The 19,957-nt window shown below is 41.2% G+C and overlaps 1 protein-coding gene across 1 annotated transcript; it reads left to right on the forward strand.

Annotated features, from left to right (window-relative positions):
* Positions 1 to 483: 483 nt before the first annotated feature.
* On the forward strand, positions 484 to 18,980 carry pfdn1 (prefoldin subunit 1). The gene is made up of 4 exons (XM_064978663.1): positions 484 to 572; positions 1,212 to 1,378; positions 3,947 to 4,031; positions 18,572 to 18,980. The coding sequence occupies exons 1-4, from the start codon at positions 504 to 506 to the stop codon at positions 18,653 to 18,655; spliced, it is 405 nt and encodes a 134-aa protein (XP_064834735.1). The 5' UTR covers positions 484 to 503; the 3' UTR covers positions 18,656 to 18,980.
* Positions 18,981 to 19,957: the final 977 nt, after the last annotated feature.

Below are 19,957 nucleotides of genomic sequence, written 5' to 3' on the forward strand. Positions count from 1 at the left end.
CTGAATACTTTTATTTTTTATTTTAATAAATTTTTTATTTTAGAAATTTGCTAATTAAAAGCTAAGTGCTTTCTTATTATGGGGTATTGTGTGTAGAAAAACGTTTTAATCTATTTTAGAATAAGGCTGTAAACGTAACAAAATGTGGAAAAAGTGTTGCACATATTCTGGCTCATCCTAATATTTAAATTAAAATTAATTCCATTATTTTACTTTTTAGATTTGCTTGTATTTTTAGATATTACTACATAATTGGAGCAAGAAACATAATCATTTCGGTACATCCGCTAAATATGTGTATACCATAAAGGTAGAGGCCATAGTACTCTCACATACAGAGAACATGTATTACAGCTTTGATGATGCTGGCAAAATATGATATTATACCAGCCATAATCATTAAACCAAATGTTTTTCAGAAATCCATTTGTCAAATAAAATGATGTATGGTAAAAGTACGTCTCTGGGCGGGCTGAACAAGGCAGAAACTGTAAGCTACTTTTATGGGCGTGGTTCGTTGTTACGTTCTCGTGTTCAACATGGCGGCCCCCATAGATTTAGAGCTGAAGAAGGTAAATAATTTAATCCTCTTTTCATTCTTTCTATCAAATACAATGGTCTAATAAGTTAAGTGTAACGGGGAAATGATTAAACAGTTTACCAAAAATGTATGTGTTATTTATATCAAAGCGTTAAGATGTGATTGAGTCATGCTGCATGGCTTGTGCGCTAACGTTAGTTTCTGAATTCATGCGCTGTCAGCTAGTTAGCTAGCTCGTGGCAGTTGGGTTAGCTATCTAGCAACAGTGTGTATATACTAGCTAGATGAAAGATTTGACACGATCAGTCATCACTTACATTTTCATCAGCCAATATTAGACCTAACTAGTCAAACAAAACTAAAACAAGTCAAAGCACAAGGCTGTTATAGCTAGCCTGCTAACTAACGCTAGCTATAATGAGCAGAGATGGTTCCTCAGTGATAGGACAATGGGATCATTTTGACCAGACCTCGGTTCACTATTTGCCATCATTTCAAATACTTACTAAAACTCTGCTAGTCTTGAGCTTGCCTAGTGCAATAGAAAAGTCCTGAAAGTGTAAACCCCACCCACCGAGCACTGTTCAAGCGATTTCAGATATGTATTTTTATAGAAACGCAGGTCTGATTTTTGAATTTTGAAATAATGCTGTCATATTTGTTCATGCAGGCCTTTGCAGAGCTGCAATCGAAAATGATTGACACACAACAAAAGGCGAAACTGGCAGATCTTCAGATCGACCAGCTCACTCGCATGAAGAAACATGCCAACCTGACACATGCAGAAATAAAAACCCTACCAGACAACACCCGCATGTATGAAGGAGTAGGACGCATGTGAGTAGTTTTCTCTGTCTGTTTACTATTGGATTTCACTAATAGAACACTTCCCATGAAGAAACATAGGTAGTCCTTATGTATGTATTCATGTAGCCTATATATGAATTATAACAGATACATATATATGTAACATTTGTTATAAATAGTTAAGAGTAACAACATTAAATGTTATATATTTTTATTGTTATAAAACTCACCATGTCTATTTCAAATGGGGACAAGCACTGTTTATGACACAAACTGTTTAAATCACTCTTGATGGTGGAGAGAATTTTACAGGTTAAAAGCTGATTTCCTTCAATTCTACACATTTTGTCATGGGGTGCAAAGAAAATTTTGCAGTTTAAAAACATATTTTCTTGCAATTCTAGGGGGCAAGCCCCACCGTTTGGGAACCACTGTTGTAGATGACTGTTCATCTTGTCATATACTCTAATGCAGGGGTTCCCAAACTTTTTTGCCCACAACCCCATTTTCATATCTGAAAATTCTTGCAACCCCAACTAGGCCTGTGGCGGGCATGAAATTGTCAGCTAGTTATTGTCATGCAAAATACTGCCGTCATGCCAAATATACACATCACTATAAATCCATTATTTATTTTAGTCAGTTCTAAAGAAACATGATATAAAGAAAATGTATTTCAGAAGAACAGAATTAGTTTTTTTTATACATATATATATATTTTATTTATTTAACATTTATTTAACTAGGCAAGCCAATTATGAACAAATTCGGGCCAATTATGTGCTGCCCTATGGGGCTCCCAATCACGGCCGGTTGTGATAAAGCGAGTTGCAGTGCCTTAGACTGCTGCGCCACTCAGGAGCCCAATGTTATGTTAGTTATCTGTCTATGTTCATTGCCATAGGTTGGCTTGTTCATTTAGCTGACAAGATATTATTATCAGTCCCGTGACATTATTTTATATTATGATTTAATAGTAAGAAGAATATAATTGAACACAGCTGAATGAAATAGAAATTATATTTTTACCATTTATGGAGCGAGTGCGCATATGAAGTGAGTGTAAAAGGGATAATTTGAAACAGGTCCTATATGCTAGATTTTGTCATTTGGGAACTTTAGTTGTGAATGATACAAACCTTAGAATGTCTTAGAAATCAAAGCATACACTGCATGACCAAAAGTATGTGGACACCTGCTCGTCGAATGTCATTACAAATCATAGTATTTATTATGGAGTTGGTCCCCCCCTTTGCTGCTATAACAGCCCCCACTCTTCCGGGAAGGCTTTCTACTAGATGTTGGAACATTGCTGCGGGGACTTGCTTCCGTTCAGCAATGAGCATTAGTGAGGTCGGGCACTGATGTTGGGCGATTAGGCCTGGCTCGCAGTTGGCATTCCAATTCATCCCAAAGGTATTTGATGGGGTTGAGATCAGAGCTCTGTTAAGTTCTTCCACACCGATCTGGACAAACCATTTCTCTATGGACCTTGTGTTGTGCACGGGGGCATTGTCATGCTGGAACAGGAAAGGGAAAGTCGGAAGCACAAAGTCGGAAGCACAGAATCGTCTTGAATGTCATTGTATGCGTTGGACAGTTGACGCAAACGAGGCATCTAGGGTTTTTCCAGTAGGACAATGCTCCATGCCACACAGCCACGTCAATCAAGGTGTGGATGGAGGACCACCAGATCAAGACCCTGTTATGGCCAGCCCAATCTCCAGACCTGAACCCTATTGAAACCTCTGGAATGTGATCAAGAGGAAGATGGTTGGTCACAAGCCATCAAACAAAGCCGAGCTGCTTGAATTTTTGCGCCAGGAGTTGCATGAAGTCATCCAACATCAATGTGAAAGACTGGTGGAGAGCATGCCAAGACACATGAAAGCTGTGATTGAAAATCATGGTTATTCCACCAAATATTGATTTCTGTCAATGCTTAAATCACATTAGAATACCATTTTTTTTAGGTGTTTGTGTGCGTAATTCCCCTTTAATTGCGCATCTGGGCCTTTTAATTGTGCATCTAGCGAGTGAGAAAGAAATGTGCCGGTCTAGCAATGGTTCTGTACGGCTGCTGCTCATTTCATGTCAGTTAGCAAATAACATGGTAGATACAAATTATATACTTACTCATGATATACTTCTGCCAGGTAAGCCTACTTTGCACTTAACATTTAATTGAAAAGGTTTTGGGGAAAGTATTTCTGTTACACGCACAGTGATAGAGAAACGCATGCACCACACAGACAGGCTATATTGCTGGAAATTAATTGGCAGATATTGTATTATGTTTGTCTTTTTACGCCAATAGAGCTTGTGGTGTCTGATACTTGTGAGATTTGTTTATGACAGTTTGCAGTAGAAAACATGAAATATTGCATGTACTTTCTGAGTTGTTTGGCGAGCTACTCCTATGTGGGCTGCGAGCTACTGGTAGCTTGCGATTGACCTGTTGGAGACCCCTGCTCTATGCTAAAAGAGTCCGTCATTGAAACAAACCAGACCCTAGTCTCTGCTGTTGCCTAGGGTTGGGTTTTTGAGACACCTCACACACTGACTTAATGCTCTCCTCTCTGTGTCTCGCTCTCTCAGGTTCATCTTGCAGTCTAAAGAAGATATCAACACACAGCTGACTTACAAACAGAAGACAGCAGATGAGAAAATTAAGGAGCTTGAGGTATGCAGTAATATTGGCGCAGATTTTTAATTTTTAAAATTTAACTAGGCAAGAACAAAATCTTATTTTACAATCAGCTCGGGGATTTGATCCACGAACCTTTCAGTTACTGGCCCAACGTTCTAACAACTAGGCTACCTGCCGCCTATGTGTGCACAGACACTTTTGAATATTTCAAAGGCTTAAGACTTCCTGTAGATCAGTGTTGGGATCTATTCACTTTTACATTCCCTCAGTTAAGGAAGTGAATTGAAATGCAACTCGTGAATTGAATTTCTAGTCACTTTCTGAATTGACCCAAACCCTACTGTAGATGTTGTAGTCAATACACTGTGTGTCCTAAAACCAGTTATTGCATTCCTTCCACAGCCGCTCTTTAAAAAAATCAGAAACAGATGTTTGTTTTCTCTCTGCAGTCTCCACCTGTAACATTTTCTGTACCATGTATGCTATTCATATTTGAGACCAAATGAATGATGGCTTAAGGGCATTTTTATATTGGGTTGAAACGGATATCTGAAAAAACAGGCATCTCATGCTTGCCAAATACAAATGGTGCAAATAATATATTATTCACTTCTAAAATATACAAATGTGTTCTTCCCTTATGAAGTCATTGGCTGTGTGAATGGCCCTGTCTATTTCGAGCAACTTGACAGTGGCACTGGGTTATCAGGCCATGGTGGAAGTGACTGAGAGAACCACCTCTTTAGCGCAGCAAGCATGGAATTCTCTCCCCTATGTGTTTTAGATATAGAAAGTGACAGAGAGACAAACACTCCCACAACTTCTCTGAAGCATCTTTAAGTGGAACTCCAAGAGCTGTTCCTTACTCAAGTTTCAGCAGACACAAATAGCTTTTCCTGGGTGTTGAGTTGGGGTTTCACTCCTATTTCTCTACTTCTGAAGTACATAGGAATGCAAATAACATGGTGTTTATTAACCCCAACAACTAGTGTAAGAGACCTTGATTGAACCTGTGGCGTGAGATGTATCATGTCAGAATGACTTTCCAGCCTGACCTGTCAAGAACATGGCCCAATGGGGACAAAACTCCCATACACCACAGGAAATATTGGTCACAAAGAATGCCGTCCGCTGGATCTTTTTTACATTTTTAAACTAATGTTTCACACTGTGGTCTTTTGTCTGCATTCGATCAGAAGAGCAGTTCCTAGTTCCGTCCTTGTGGAAACGAGCATTGTGTTCAGTGGGATATCCCTTTGTTATATCAATCAGCAGTTGGTTTGAATCAATAGGCACCTTTCCACTCTTCAATGTAACACAAGTGCAAAGTTGAATATAACTGTATATTTCAGGGAAGGGATGTTGTCAGGTGCTCCATTGGGCCTTGGATATCAAAGGGAGCTACTGCAGTTGTGTTCTAGGCAAACAAAGGGAAGTCTAACTTCTGTGGTGACCTGGGTGGTCCTGCTCGAAACAATTGAGCCGAAACAGAAATGTTTTGGTATGCTTCCCCAGATTTGTGCTTCGACACAACCCTGTCTCGGAGCTATATGGACAATTCCTTCGACCTCGTGGCTTGGTTTTTGCTCTGACAACTGTGGGACCTTATATAGACAGATGTGTGCCTTTCCAAATCATGTCCAATCAAGTTGTAGAAACATCAGGGATGATCAATGGAAACAGGATGCACCTGAGCTCAATTTTGAGTGTCATAGCTAAGTGTCTGAATACTTATGTAAATAAGGTGTTTCATTTTTAAAACAATTTTATACCTTTGCAAACATTTCTAAAAACTTGTATTTGCTTTGTCATTATTGGATACTATGTGTAGATTGATGGGAAATTGTATATAATTTAATACGTTTTAGAATAAGGTTGTAACGCAGCAAGATGGGGGAAAAAGTCAACCGGTCTGAATACTTTCCAAATGCACTGTATTTAGGCTTGCCATAACAAAGGGGTTAAATACTTATTGACTCAAGACATTTCAGCTTTTCATTTTTAATTAGTTTGTAAACATGTGAATACTTTCTGAAAGCTCTGTATGTGTGGTTTCTGGCCCTGGGTCTGAATGTGGCCTTGTCCAATGGTGTGGTGTAATCCCAGACAAGCCCATGACTTCACCCTGGTCAACTCTATGTCTCGTGGCTCTGGAGTGACGCCCAGGGTTCCCCTCTTACGGGACAGGATTGTGGTCATAGCCTCACTCACTCGTAATAAAACTGGCATGTCAAACAGATGTTATTTTCCTTTTTTTTGCCAACTAATGCCTCCCAGCCATTTTCTGTTTCATTAGTCTGTGCTGTTTCCCATGGTTACTGTGTGGCTAGTGCTACAAAAACAAATAACTTGTCAGCTGAAAGACTGCAAATAGCAGACCACATTTATGGTTTTGAACTTTTGGAGAGTTTTCTTTGTTCTATATGCGTTTGTTGCCAAAAACAAGACTGCTCGCTGTTTGTAAAGGCTAACTGCTTCCCACCGTCAGTGAATGACCACCATCTCAGACCCTGAGTCACTTTACTCTTTGGGATGTCATTTCATTTTTTTCACACCTGTGTACAGAGAGACCCATTTTTGTATTTTTTAATAATTGAAATATTTAAATAATTTAAATGTTTTAACCTTTTAACTAAGCAAGTCACTTAAGAAGAAATTCTTATTTACAATGACGGCCAACGCTGGGCCAATTTTTCTCTGCCCTATGGGACTCCCAATCACAGCCGGTTGTGATACAGCCTGGATTCGAACCAGGGTGTCTGTCGTGACGCCTCTAACACTGAGATGCAGAGCTTTAGACCGCTGTGCCACTCGGGAGCCCAGGGTTGTCACCAATGGGTATTTAGAATCACACTGTATTTAGATCCAGCCTGGAAGTTCTCTCGTGTCTGTGCATGAACTCATCTCAGAGGGGTTCCACTGGTAATTTCCACTGGTAATTTATGAGGTTACATGATGTCATCAGTATTCCAGTGGGCCTGCTTCCCCTCATGATACCCAGGTATGTGTGATGACTGCAGTAACAATGACGTTAATGAGGCACTGCTTTGGCCACTGTACAGACTGTCATTGTACTTTCGTCTGTGGTGGGTGACATGTCTTTTAAACAACTGTCAGCGGCCTCTGTTATAGTTCTTCTCTTTTTCAACTGGTTATTAAGGGGTGATTTATTATTATTACCCCTGGGGTTTGGGAGGGTGGGTAGATGTTGGTTACATAGCCATGTAACACTTCAGCAGCAACCTCCTGTTGTTCAAAGAACCAATGTGATTTGCATCCATATATGAAATGGAAATGTTTGTTTTGGGGTCATTCCATTTGATTTCAATCACTTTTTGACCGCACCCATTTTGATTTGAACAAATCTCCATACATATTTGCACATGGTTGAAGTGGTCCTGAAAAGTAACTTTTTAGACCTGAATGCCAAAAAGTTTTATATAGTTTAAAAGCTTACAAACAGAGTTGGCAAACTCTTGTATAGTTTCTTGAAAACAATTTGTTAAAATAAAATTCTTAAACATTTTTAAAACATTTTTTTTAAACCTTCAATGTAATTTCTTTTCATTTACGCAAATGTTGTAGCTTAGACCTTATTTTACATAATCTGAGGTGTTTGTTGTTCCCGCCACCGGTTGAGACACAACATGCTCTTGAATACAGCGTGGGTGCCATGTTTTGGCTGATAATTTCTATTTCATTCCCATTTTAATACATTTAACTGGCAACACATAGATGGTTGGAGGTCCATACATCAGAGAATGTTGACTTGAACGAGAATATCAGTTTTAAATTATACTCTCAATCATCCATAGGAAACCTATTGAAATCATAATAACATCGATAGTAGAACAGACATTCAATGGTGGGTGGACCACTGGCAATCTGTGGAACTATTTGGAAGTTTCAATTTCAATGATGTGCCACCTAAATTGCAGTGGTCTGAATGTCCATTGTATGAAATCTATGATTTGAAATGACACCCAGTCTGTATTCAAGAGTATGCTGTGTCTCAACCAATGGCAGTCACAACACAAACACCTCGGATGATGTAAAATAGGGTCTAATCTACACCCTAAGAAAGTGAGAAAAATAAATAAAGGTTAAAAAAAAGACAGCTTTTAAATGATATAAAACCACTTTTACCATGAGCAAATATGTATGACATTTTTGTTCGAATCAAAAGGGGTGCCATCAAAGTGATCAAAATCAAATAGAATGCCTTCGGAAAGTATTCATACCCTTTGACCTAATTCCACATTTTGTTAACTTCTTCGATATAGGGGGCGCTCTTTTAATTTTTGGATAAAAAAAAAACGTTCCCGTTTTAAACAAGATATTTTGTCACGAAAAGATGCTCGACTATGCATATAATTGGCAGCTTTGGAAAGAAAACACTCTGACGTTTCCAAAACTGCAAAGACATTGTCTGTGAGTGCCACAGAACTGATGCTACAGGCGAAACCAAGATGAAATTTCATACAGGAAATTGCCCAGATTTTGAGGGCGCTGTGTTCCAATGTTTCCTTATATGGCTGTGAATGCGCCAGGATTGAGCCTACACTTTATGTCGTTTCCCAAAGGTGTCTGCAGCATTGTGACGTATTTGTAGGCATATCATTGGAAGATTGACCATAAGAGACTACATTTACCAGGTGCCCGCTTGGTGTCCTCCGTCGAAATTATTGCGTAATCTCCAGCTGCGTGCATTTTACCATTTGCTTCAGAGGAGAAAGTCAACTGCCACGAATGATTTATCATCGAATAGATATGTGAAAAACACCTTGAGGATTGATTCTAAACAACGTTTGCCATGTTTCTGTCGATATTGTGGAGTTAATTTGGAAAAAGGTTTGGCGTTGTAATGACTGAATTTTCAGGGTTTTTTTCTTAGCCAAACGTGATGAACAAAACGGAGCGATTTCTCCTACACAAATAATCTTTTTGGAAAAACTGAACATTTGCTATCTAACTGAGAGTCTCCTCATTGAAAACATCCGAAGTTCTTCAAAGGTAAATTATTTTATTTGAATGCTTTTCTTGTTTTTATGAAAATGTTGCCTGCTGAATGCTAGGCTTAATGCTATATGCTAGCTATCTAAATGCTTGTGTAGCTATGGTTGAAAAGCATATTTTGAAAATCTGAGATGACCGTGTTGTTAACAAAAGGCTAAGCTTGTGAGTGAATATATTTCTGTCATTTCATTTGCGATTTTCATGAATAGTTAACGTTGCGTTATGGTAATGAGCTTGAGGCTATGATTACACTCCCGGATACGGGATTGCTCGACGCTAGAGGTTAATAGCCTAAATTCCATAACAAATCAAAAACTGAAAAATTGGGCGTGCAAAATTATTCAGCCCCCTTAAGTTAATACTTTGTAGCGCCACCTTTTGCTGCGATTACAGCTGTAAGTCGCTTGGGGTATGTCTCTATCAGTTTTGCACATCGAGAGACTGAAATTTTTTCCCATTCCTCCTTGCAAAACAGCTCGAGCTCAGTGAGGTTGGATGGAGAGCATTTGTGAACAGCAGTTTTCAGTTCTTTCCACAGATTCTCGATTGGATTCCGGTCTGAACTTTGACTTGGCCATTCTAACACATGGATATGTTTATTTTTGAACCATTCCATTGTAGATTTTGCTTTATGTTTTGGATCATTGTCTTGTTAGAAGACAAATCTCTGTCCCAGTCTCGGGTCTTTTGCAGACTCCATCAGGTTTTCTTCCAGAATTGTCCTGTATTTGGCTCCATCCATCTTCCCATCAATTTTAACCATCTTCCCTGTCCCTGCTGAAGAAAAGCAGGCCCAAACCATGATGCTGCCACCACCATGTTTGACAGTGGGGTTGATAGGTTCAGGGTGATGAGCTGTGTTGCTTTTACGCCAAACATAACATTTTGCATTGTTGCCAAAAAGTTCAATTTTGGTTTCATCTGACCAGAGCACCTTCTTCCACATGTTTGGTGTGTCTCCCAGGTGGCTTGTGGCAAACTTTAAACGACACTTTTTATGGATATCTTTCTTCTTGCCACTCTTCCATAATGGCCAGATTTGTGCAATATACGACTGATTGTTGTCCTATGGACAGAGTCTCCCACCTCAGCTGTAGATCTCTGCAGTTCATCCAGAGTGATCATGGGCCTCTTGGCTGCATCTCTGATCAGTCTTCTCCTTGTTTGAGCTGAAAGTTTAGAGGGACGGCCAGGTCTTGGTAGGTTTGCAGTGGTCTGATACTCCTTCCATTTCAATATTATCGCTTGCACAGTGCTCCTTGGGATGTTTCAAGCTTTGGAAATCTTTTTGTATCCAAAATCCGGCTTTAAACTTCTTCACAACAGTATCTCGGACCTGCCTGGTGTGTTCCTTGTTCTTCATGATGCTCTCTGCGCTTTTAACGGACCTCTGAGACTATCACAGTGCAGGTGCATTTATACGGAGACTTGATTACACACAGGTGGATTGTATTTATCATCATTAGTCATTTAGGTCAACATTGGATCATTCAGAGATCCTCACAGAACTTCTGGAGAGAGTTTGCTGCACTGAAAGTAAAGGGGCTGAATAATTTTGCACGCCCAATTTTTCAGTTTTTGATTTGTTAAAAAAGTTTGAAATATCCAATAAATGTCGTTCCACTTCATGATTGTGTCCCACTTGTTGTTGATTCTTCACAAAAAAATACAGTTTTATATCTTTATGTTTGAAGCCTGAAATGGGGCAAAAGGTCGCAAAGTTCAAGGGGGCCGAATACTTTCGCAAGGCACTGTACATGTAGGTAGGGGATATAGTGACTGCATAGATAATTAAACAGTAGCAGCAGCGTGTGTGAAGGAACCTGTGTGGCAACAATATGCGTGTGTGTGTTGGAGTGTCAGTATGTGTGTGGTTAGAGTCCAGTGAGTGTACATCGAGCCTGTGCAAGAGTCAGTACAATACATAATTATAAAATAAGGGGTACTTGGGAACATAAAACTTCACCCCAGCATGTCATTTGCACTCTGAAGCAGGTTCTCATCAAGGATTTGCCTGTGTTCTGCTCCATTCATTGTTCCCTTCTATCCTTATTAGTCTCCCAGTCCCTGCCAATGAAAAGCATATTTATATTCTGCCCCAGCTTAATGCCTCATCACAATTATATCTCGGAGATCTACAGACAGTTCCTTGGCATAGTTTCTGCTCTGACATGAACTGTCAACTGTGGGGACCTTATATAGACAGGTGTGTTTCTTTCTAAATAATTTCCAAACAATTTAATTGGCCACAGGTGGACTCCAAGTTGTAGTGACATTTTCAAGGATGATCCAAGGAAATTGGATGCGCCTGAGCTCAATTTGGAGTTTCATAGATAAGGGGTGTGAATACTTATGTAAATGATATCAAATAAAAATGTATTTGTCACATGTGCTGAATACAACAGGTCGTAGACCTTACCAATAAATGCTTACTTACAAGCCCTTAACCAACAATGCAGATCAAGAAATGGAGTTTACTAAATAAACTAAAGTAAAAAAGTAACACAAAACAACAATAACGAGGGTATGTACTAGAGGTCGATTAATTAGGGCCGTTTTCATAACAATCGGAAATCGGTATTTTTGGACACCGATTTGGCCTATTTTTGTTATTTTTTTATTTTTATTTATTTTTTTACACCTTTATTTAATCTTTATATAACTAAGCAAGTCAGTTAGGAACGCATTCTTATTTTCAATGACAGCCTAGGAACGGTGGGTTAACTGCCTCGCTCAGGGGCAGAACGACAGATTTTCACCTTGTCAGCTCGGAGCATCCAATCTTGCAACCTTACAGTTAACTAGTCCAACGCTATAACTTTGCAATCCACAAGGAGACTGCCTGTTACGCGAATGCAGTAAGTTAAGTTGCTAGCTAGCATTAAACTTATCTTATAAAAAAACAATCAATCATTATCACTAGTTAACTACACAGCGTGTCCTGCATTGCATATAATCTGACTGCGCATACAAGTATTTGACTGAGCGGTGGTAGGCAGCAGCAGGCTCATAAGCATTAATTCAAACAGCACTTTAGTGCGTTTTGTCAGCAGCTCTTCGCAATGCTTAAAGCATTGTGCTGTTTATGACTGACTTCAAGCCTATCAACTCCCGAGATGAGGCTGGTGTAACCTAGGTGAAATGGCTAGCTAGTTAACGGGGTGCACACTAATAGCGTTTCAAACGTCACTCGCTCTGAGACTTGGAGTGATTGTTCCCCTTGCTCTGCATGGGTAACGCTGCTTCGAGGGTGGCTGTTGTCGTTGTGTTCCTGGTTCGAGCCCAGGTAGCGGCGAGGAGAGGGACGGAAGCTATACTGTTACACTGGCAATACTAAAGTGCCCTGAAGAACATCCAATAGTCAAAGGTTAATGAAATACAAATTGTATAGAGAGAAATAGTCCTATAATTCCTATAATAACTACAACCTAAAACTTCTTACCTGGGAATATTGAGGATTCGTGTTAAAAGGAACCACCAGCTTTCATATGTTCTGAGCAAGGAACTTAAACGTTAGCTTTCCTACATGGCACATATTGCGCTTTTACTTTCTCCTCCAACCCTTTTGTTTTTGCATTATTTAAACCAAATTGAGCATTTTTCATTATTTATTTGAGGCTAAATTGTTTTATTGATGTATTATATTAAGTTAAAATAAGTGTTCATTCAGTATTGTTGTAAGTGTCATTATTACAAATACATTTTAAAAATCGTCCGATTTAATCTTTATCGGCTTTTTTGGTCCTCCAATTATCGGTATCGGCGTTGAAAAATCATAATCGGTTGACCTCTATGTACAGTGGCTACCGGTACCGAGTCAATGTGCAGAGGGGTACAGGTTACTCGAGGAAATTTGTACATGTAGGTAGGGGTGAAGTGACTATGCATAGATGATAAACAGTGAGTAGCAGCAGTGTAAAAGAAAATGGGGGAGGGCAATGTAAATAGTCCAAGTGGCTGTTTGATTGTTCATCAGTCTTATGGCTTGAAATTGAAGGAGCCTTTTGGAGCTGGACTTGGTTCTCTGGTACCGCTTGCGTGCAGTAGCAGAGAGAACAGTCTATGACTTGAGTGACTGGAGTCTTTGACAACTTTTTGGACCTTCCTCAGACATCGCCTAGTATATAGGTCCTTGATGGCAGGAAGCTTGGCCCCAGTGATGTACTGGGCCGTACGCACTACCTTCAGTTGCGCCTTGTGGTCAGATGCCATGCAGTAGCCATACCAGGCGGTGATGCAATCGGTCAGGATGCTCTCTATGGTGCAGCTGTAGAACATTTTGAGGATCTGGGGACCCATGCCACATCCTTTCAGTCTCCTGGGGGGGAGAAGGTGTTGTCGTGCCCTCTTCATGACTATATTGGTGTGTTTGGACTCTCGACCTGCTCCACTTCAGCCCCGTTGATGTTAATGGGGGCCTGTTTGGCCCTCCTTTTCCTGTAGTCCACGATCAGCTCCTTTTGTCTTGCTCATGGAGAGATTGTTGTCCTGGCACCACACTGCCAGGTCTCTGACCACCTCCCTATAGGCTGTATCATCATTGTTGGTGATCTGGCCTACCACCTTTGTCATCAGCAAACTTGATGATGGTGTTGGAGTCGTGCTTGGCAAGGCAGTCGTGGGTGAACGGTGTATAGGAGGGGACTAAGCACACACCCCTGAGGGGTCCCCGTGTTGAGGATCAGTGTGTCATGTGTTGCTGCCTACCCTTACCACCACTGTCAGGAAGTCCAGGATCCAGTTGCAGAGGGGGTTTCGTCCCAGGGTCCTAAGCTTAGTGATGCTCTTTGAGGGCACTATGGTATTGAACGCTGAGCTGTAGTCATTGAACAGTTTTCTCACATAGGTGTTCCTTTTGTCTGGGTGTGAAATGGGAGAGTGGAGTGCGATTGACATTGCATCATCTGTGGATATGTTGTATGCAAATTGAAGTGGGTCTAGGGTTTCTGGGATGATGGTGTTGATTTGAGCCATGACCAGCCTTTGAGAGCACTTCATGGCTACCGACGTGAGTGCTATGGGGCGGTAGTCATTTAGGTTACCTTCCCTTTCTTGGGCACAGGGACTATGGTGATCTGCTTGAAACATGTAGGTATTACAGACTTGGCCAGGGACAGGTTGAAAATGTCAGTGAAGACACTTTCCAGTTGGTCCGTGCGTGCTTTGAGTACACGTCCTGGTAATAAGTCTGGCCCCGCAGCTTTGTGAATGTTAACCTGTTTAAAGGTCTTGCTCACATCAGACATGGAGAGCGTAATCACACTGTTGTCCGGAACAGCTGGTCCTCTCATGCATGCTTCAGTGTTGCTTGCCTCGAGCGAGCATAAAAGGCATTTAACTCGTCTGGTAGGCTCACGTCATTCGGCAGCTCTCGGCTGTGTTTCCCTTTGTTGTCCGTAATAGTTTGCAATCCCTGCCACATCCGACGAGCATCAGTACCAGTGTAGTAGGATTCAATCTTAGTCCTATATTGACGCTTTGCCTGTTTTTATGGTTCGTCTGAGGGCATAGCGGGATTTCTTATAAGCGTCCAGTTTAGTGTCCAGCTCCTTGAAGCGGCGGCTTTAGCCTTTAGCTCGGTTCGGATGTTGCTTGTAAATCCATGGCTTCTGGTTGGGATATGTACTTACGGTCACTGTGGGGATGACGTCGTCGATGCACTCATTGATGAAGCCGGTGACTGAGGTGGTATACTCCTCAATGCCATTGGATGAATCCCGGAAACATATTCCAGTCCTGTAGCGTAGCATCCCCGTCATCTGACCACTTCCGTATTGAGCGAGTCACTGGTACTCCCTTCTTTAGTTTTGTTATGGTCAGATTTGCCAAATGGAGGGCAAGGGAGAGCTTTGTTGTTGTCTCTGTGTGTGGAGTAAAGGTGGTCTAAAGTTTTTTGTTTTATTCCTCTCTGGTTGCACATTTAACATGCTGGTCCTAGTCCTAGTGCCAGCATCGGTTTGTGGTGGTAAATAGACAACTACGAATAATATAGATGAGAACTCTCTCGGTAGATGGTGTGGTTTACAATTTATCATGATGTACTCGGTCTCAGGCGAAAAATACCTCGAGACTTCTTTAATATTAGACATTGCGCACCAGTTATTGACAAATAGACACGCACCCCTGCCCCTCGTCTTACCAGATGTAGCTGCTCTGTCCTGCTAATGCACGGAAAACCCAGCCAGCTCTATATTATCTATGTTGTCGTTCAGCTACGACTCAGTGAAAATCCATGCACTGTACAACAAGACTCACTGACCTGACAGCCACCCACATAAATGCAAGAGGACCAGCATTGATTCCATAAGCTCAACATTAGATGAGGGTATATTGACTCCATGACACTGCCTGTTTGAGGTCAATAGGGCGTCCCTAATAATTCTTGTTTAATGGGATGGCCCCTTGGGCTTCATCACTCGGCTATGTTAGTTTTTGACCGTAACATAAATCTGTGAATAAACAAAAGGTTCAACTTTGCCTGCATTCCACACTGGTGAGAGGGCACATATGTTGCCTTAGATATGGGACTTAACATGTTTTGACAAGGAACATTATACACAGTGCATTCGGAAACTTTTTCCATATTTTGTTACAACCTTATTCTAAAATTGATTAAATAGATTTTTTTTCCATCATCGATCTACAAAATACCCCATAATGACAAAGCAAAAATGTTGGAGTGTCCCGCATTCTTCTCTGCAGATCCTCTCAAGCTCTGCCAGGTTGGATGGGGAGCATCGCTGCACAGTTTTTTTCAGGTCTCTCGAGATGTTTGATAGACAAGCCTAAGATTACCCTGCACAATGCCAAGCGTCGGCTGGAGTGGTGTAAAGCTCGCTGCCATTGGACTCTGGAGCAGTGGAAATGTCCTCTGGAGTGATGAATCACGCTTCACCATCTGGCAGTCCGACAGACAAATCTGGGTTTGGCAGATGCCAGGAGAACACTACCTGCCCCAATGCATAGTGCCAAATGTAAAGTTTGGTGGAGGAGGGATAATGCTCTAGGGTTGTAAGGTCCGGGCACCTTAGTTCGGGTGAAGGGAATTACCTGGATGTCTGCATAAATTGGTCATCAAATTTGATCTGATCTTCATCTAAGTCGCAACAATAGACAGACAGTGTGCTTAAACTAATAAAACACAAATGATTGTATTTTCTTGTCTATATTGAATACATTATTTTAACACTCACAGTATAGGTTGGAAAAGGCTAATGGCTAATCCAAAAGTTGGAGTCAGGAGTCAGCTAACCTGGAGTTCAATCAATGAGACGAGATTAGAGACGTTGGTTAGAGCTGCCTTGCCCTATAAAAAAACTCACAAAATTTGAGTTTGCTAATCACAAGAAGCATTGCCGGATGTGAACCATGCCTCGAACAAAAGAGAACTCAGAAGACCTAAGATTAAGAATTGTTGACTTGCATAAAGCTGGAAAGGGTTACAAAAGTATTTATAAAAGCCTTGATGTTCATCAGTCCACGGTAAGTCAAATTGTCTATAAATGGAGAAAATTCAGCACTGTTGCTACTCTCCCTAGGAGTGGCCATCCTGCAAAGATGACTGCAAGAGGACAGCACAGAATTCTCAATGAGGTTAAGAAGAATCCTAGAGTGTCAGCTAAAGCCTTACAGAAATCTCAGGAACATGCTAACATCTCTTGACAAGTCTACGATACGTAAAACACTAAACAAGAATGGTGTTCACGGAAGAAGCTGCTGTCCAAAAAAAACATTGCTGCACGTCTGAAGTTTGCAAAACTGCACGTGGATGTTCCACAGCACTACTGGCATATTTTCAACTAAAGTTGAGTTGTTTGGAAGGAACACACAACACTATGTGTGGAGAAAAAAAGGCACAGCACACCAACATCAAAACCTCATCTCAACTGTAAAGTATGGTGATGTGAGCATCATGGATTGGGGCTGCCTCAGGGCCTGGACAGCTTGCTATCATTGACGGAAAAATGAATTCCCAAGTTTATCAAAACATTTGCAGGAGAATGTTGGGCTATCTGTCCACCAATTGAAGCTCAACAGAAGATGGGTGATGCAACAGGACAATGATCCAAGACGCAGAAGTAAATCAACAGAATGGCTTCAACAGAAGAAAATACGCCTTCTGGAGTGGCCCAGTCAGAGTCCTGACCTCAACCCGACTGAGATGCTGTGGCATGACCCCAAAGAGAGCAGTTCACACCAGCCATCCCAAGAATATTGCTGAACTGAAACAGTTTTGTAAAGAGGAATGGTCCAAAATTCCTCCGGACCGTCTGATCCGGTCTGATCCGCAACTACAGAAAGCATTTGGTTGAGGATCTTGCTGCCAAACGAGGGTCAACCAGTTATTAAATCCAAGGGTTGACATACTTTTTACAATGTGTGCTATGAATGTTTACATGGTGTGTTAAATGAAGACATGAAAACGTATAATTGTTTGTTTTATTAGTTTAAGCAGACTTTGTCTTTTTGGGTCCTAGCTGAAGATCAGATCAAATTAAATTACCAATTTATGCAGAAATCCAGGTATTTTCAACAGGTTAACATAATTTTTCTCGCCACTGTACAATTACATTCTAGATGATTCTGTGCTTCCAACTTTGTGGCAACAGTTTGGGGAAGGCCCTTTCCAATTTCAGCATGACAATGCCCCCGTGCACAAAGTGAGGTCCATACAGAAATGGTTTATCAAGATCGGTGTGGAAGAACTTGACTGGCCTGCACAGATCCCTCACTTCAACCCCATCGAACACCTTTTGGGATGAATTTGAACTCCCGACTGCGAGCCAGGCCCAAGCACCCAACATCAGTGCCCAATCTCACTAATGCCCTTGTGGCTGAATGGAAGCAGGTCCCCGCAGCAATGTTCCAACATCTAGTGGAAAGCCTAGAGGCTGTTATAGCAGCAACGGGGGGACCAACTCCACATCAATACCCATGATTTTGGAATGAGATTTCCACGTACTTTTGGTCATGCAGTGCACATCCCCCTATTCTCTGTTATAGGCCCATATATTCTGTGGAGCAAGACCGACTGGGTAGGAATAGCACCCTTTGTTATTACTTGACTGACTGTAGGCCTATACATTCATATTAACAGAAATTATGTGCCTGGTCTATAGCGTTGCGGTGTCAAGGATGTGTATCGAATTGATCCTGAACTATCTGTGAAAGGTGCTGTAATGTCCCTTTATGGCCACATTCTCCGACTCGCTCACCAGGTGTCCATGGCACATGTGGCCTTTTCCCTGCAGCATTTAGAACTTCGTGCAGAGTAACTTTTCATTGAAACTGGCTCCAGGGGTGGATATTTGGATAGTTCTTTGTACAGAACGTTTTAAATGGTATGCCCATCGATTTCACTTGAAATTCAGGAAATACTATTTTGAATGTGTCTCTGTATGTAGGCATCTTTGTGTAGACATGTATCCATTCCTTGTGTTCCCCAGTATTGTGAAGACATCTGCCATCTCCAGAAATGAAAAAGGAAAATATCCCTCTGAGGTCATGATGGGTAAATGAGTGGTTGACTGAATCTGTCCTTTTTGTCCTCTCTACAGCAAAAGAAGACGTACCTGGAGCGCACTGTGAAGGATGCTGAGGACAACATCAGAGAAATGCTCATGTCCAGGAGGGCCCAGTGAAATTGAAACACCAATACAAAACGCATATACTTTCGCTAATTTGTGACTTCCCTCTGACATAATTTGTGTATGTTATAACCGGCTACAGTAAACCTTAATGACTGACCAAGCAGGTGCTGTTCTCCATATGGAGTCAGGTTTTCTTGCTTCTCTGCCAGTACTGTAACATCTGCCCTGTGAAGTTATACAATCTGAAGGGACTGTATCTTCACATTAAATAATCATCTTGGACTGTGTCTTGAAATGTCATTTTAACTTCTCAACTTTTTTTGTTTGTTACTGCTGCAGTTTGTTGATATGATAATAAAAATGGGTATTGAAACGAGAGGATTGTGCCTTGTGTTTATTTTAGAGGCTTATTGCACTTGTTGGCTGCTGGTGTGACTGTTTAATCAGTCAAGGGTAGACTTATTTGATTCCTGTGTGTGTGTTTTTGCATGTGCACGATTGTTTGTTCCTTCCTATATGTCACTGGTTTCCTGTGACATATAAACCTCCAGGAGGTTTTGGGCTTCCTGATATCCTGTCTGCTCTCCTTCCATCTCTCTCTCCTTGAATTGTCCTCTTGCCCTCCCCTCCCTCTCTTTGACATCACCACCCCACTCTGTATCACTGTGTGTCTGTCTCTTTTGGCGATGTTCTATAACAGAGTAAAAAGTCTCCACCCATAAAATGCGGTTAAGGGCTTAATCATACTGCACTTTGCTGTATCTATCGTCTTCCTGTGTCTTATTTATTCTAAAATGTCAAATATCCTGTGATTGGAATGTACAGTCGTGGTCAAAAGTTGAGAATGACACATTAATTTTCACATAGTCGGCTGCCTCAGTTTGTATGATGGTAATTTGCATATACTCCAGAATATATTGAAGAGTGATCAGATTAATTCCCTCTTAAGTCCCTCTTTGCCATGCAAATGAACTGAATCCCCCCCAAAATATTTCCACTGCATTTCAGCCCTGCCACAAAAGGACCAGCTGACATGTCAGTGATTCTCTCGTTAACACAGGTGTGAGTGTTGACGAGGACAAGGCTGGAGATCACTTTCTCATGCTGATTGAGTTTGAATAACAGACTGGAAGCTTCAAAAGGAGGGTGGTGCTTGGAATCATTGTTCTTCCTCTGTCAACCATGGTTACCTGCAAGGAAACACAGGCTGTCATCATTGCTTTGCACAAAAAGGGCTTCATAGGCAAGGATATTGCTGCCAGTAAGATTCCACCTAAATCAACCATTTATCAGATCATCAAGAACTTCAAGGAGAGCGGTTCAGTTGTTGTGAAGAAGGCTTCAGGGCGCCCA

The sequence above is a fragment of the Oncorhynchus masou genome, chromosome 11 (assembly GCF_036934945.1).
Source record: "Oncorhynchus masou masou isolate Uvic2021 chromosome 11, UVic_Omas_1.1, whole genome shotgun sequence".
In the NCBI taxonomy this organism is placed as follows: Eukaryota; Metazoa; Chordata; class Actinopteri; order Salmoniformes; family Salmonidae; genus Oncorhynchus; species Oncorhynchus masou.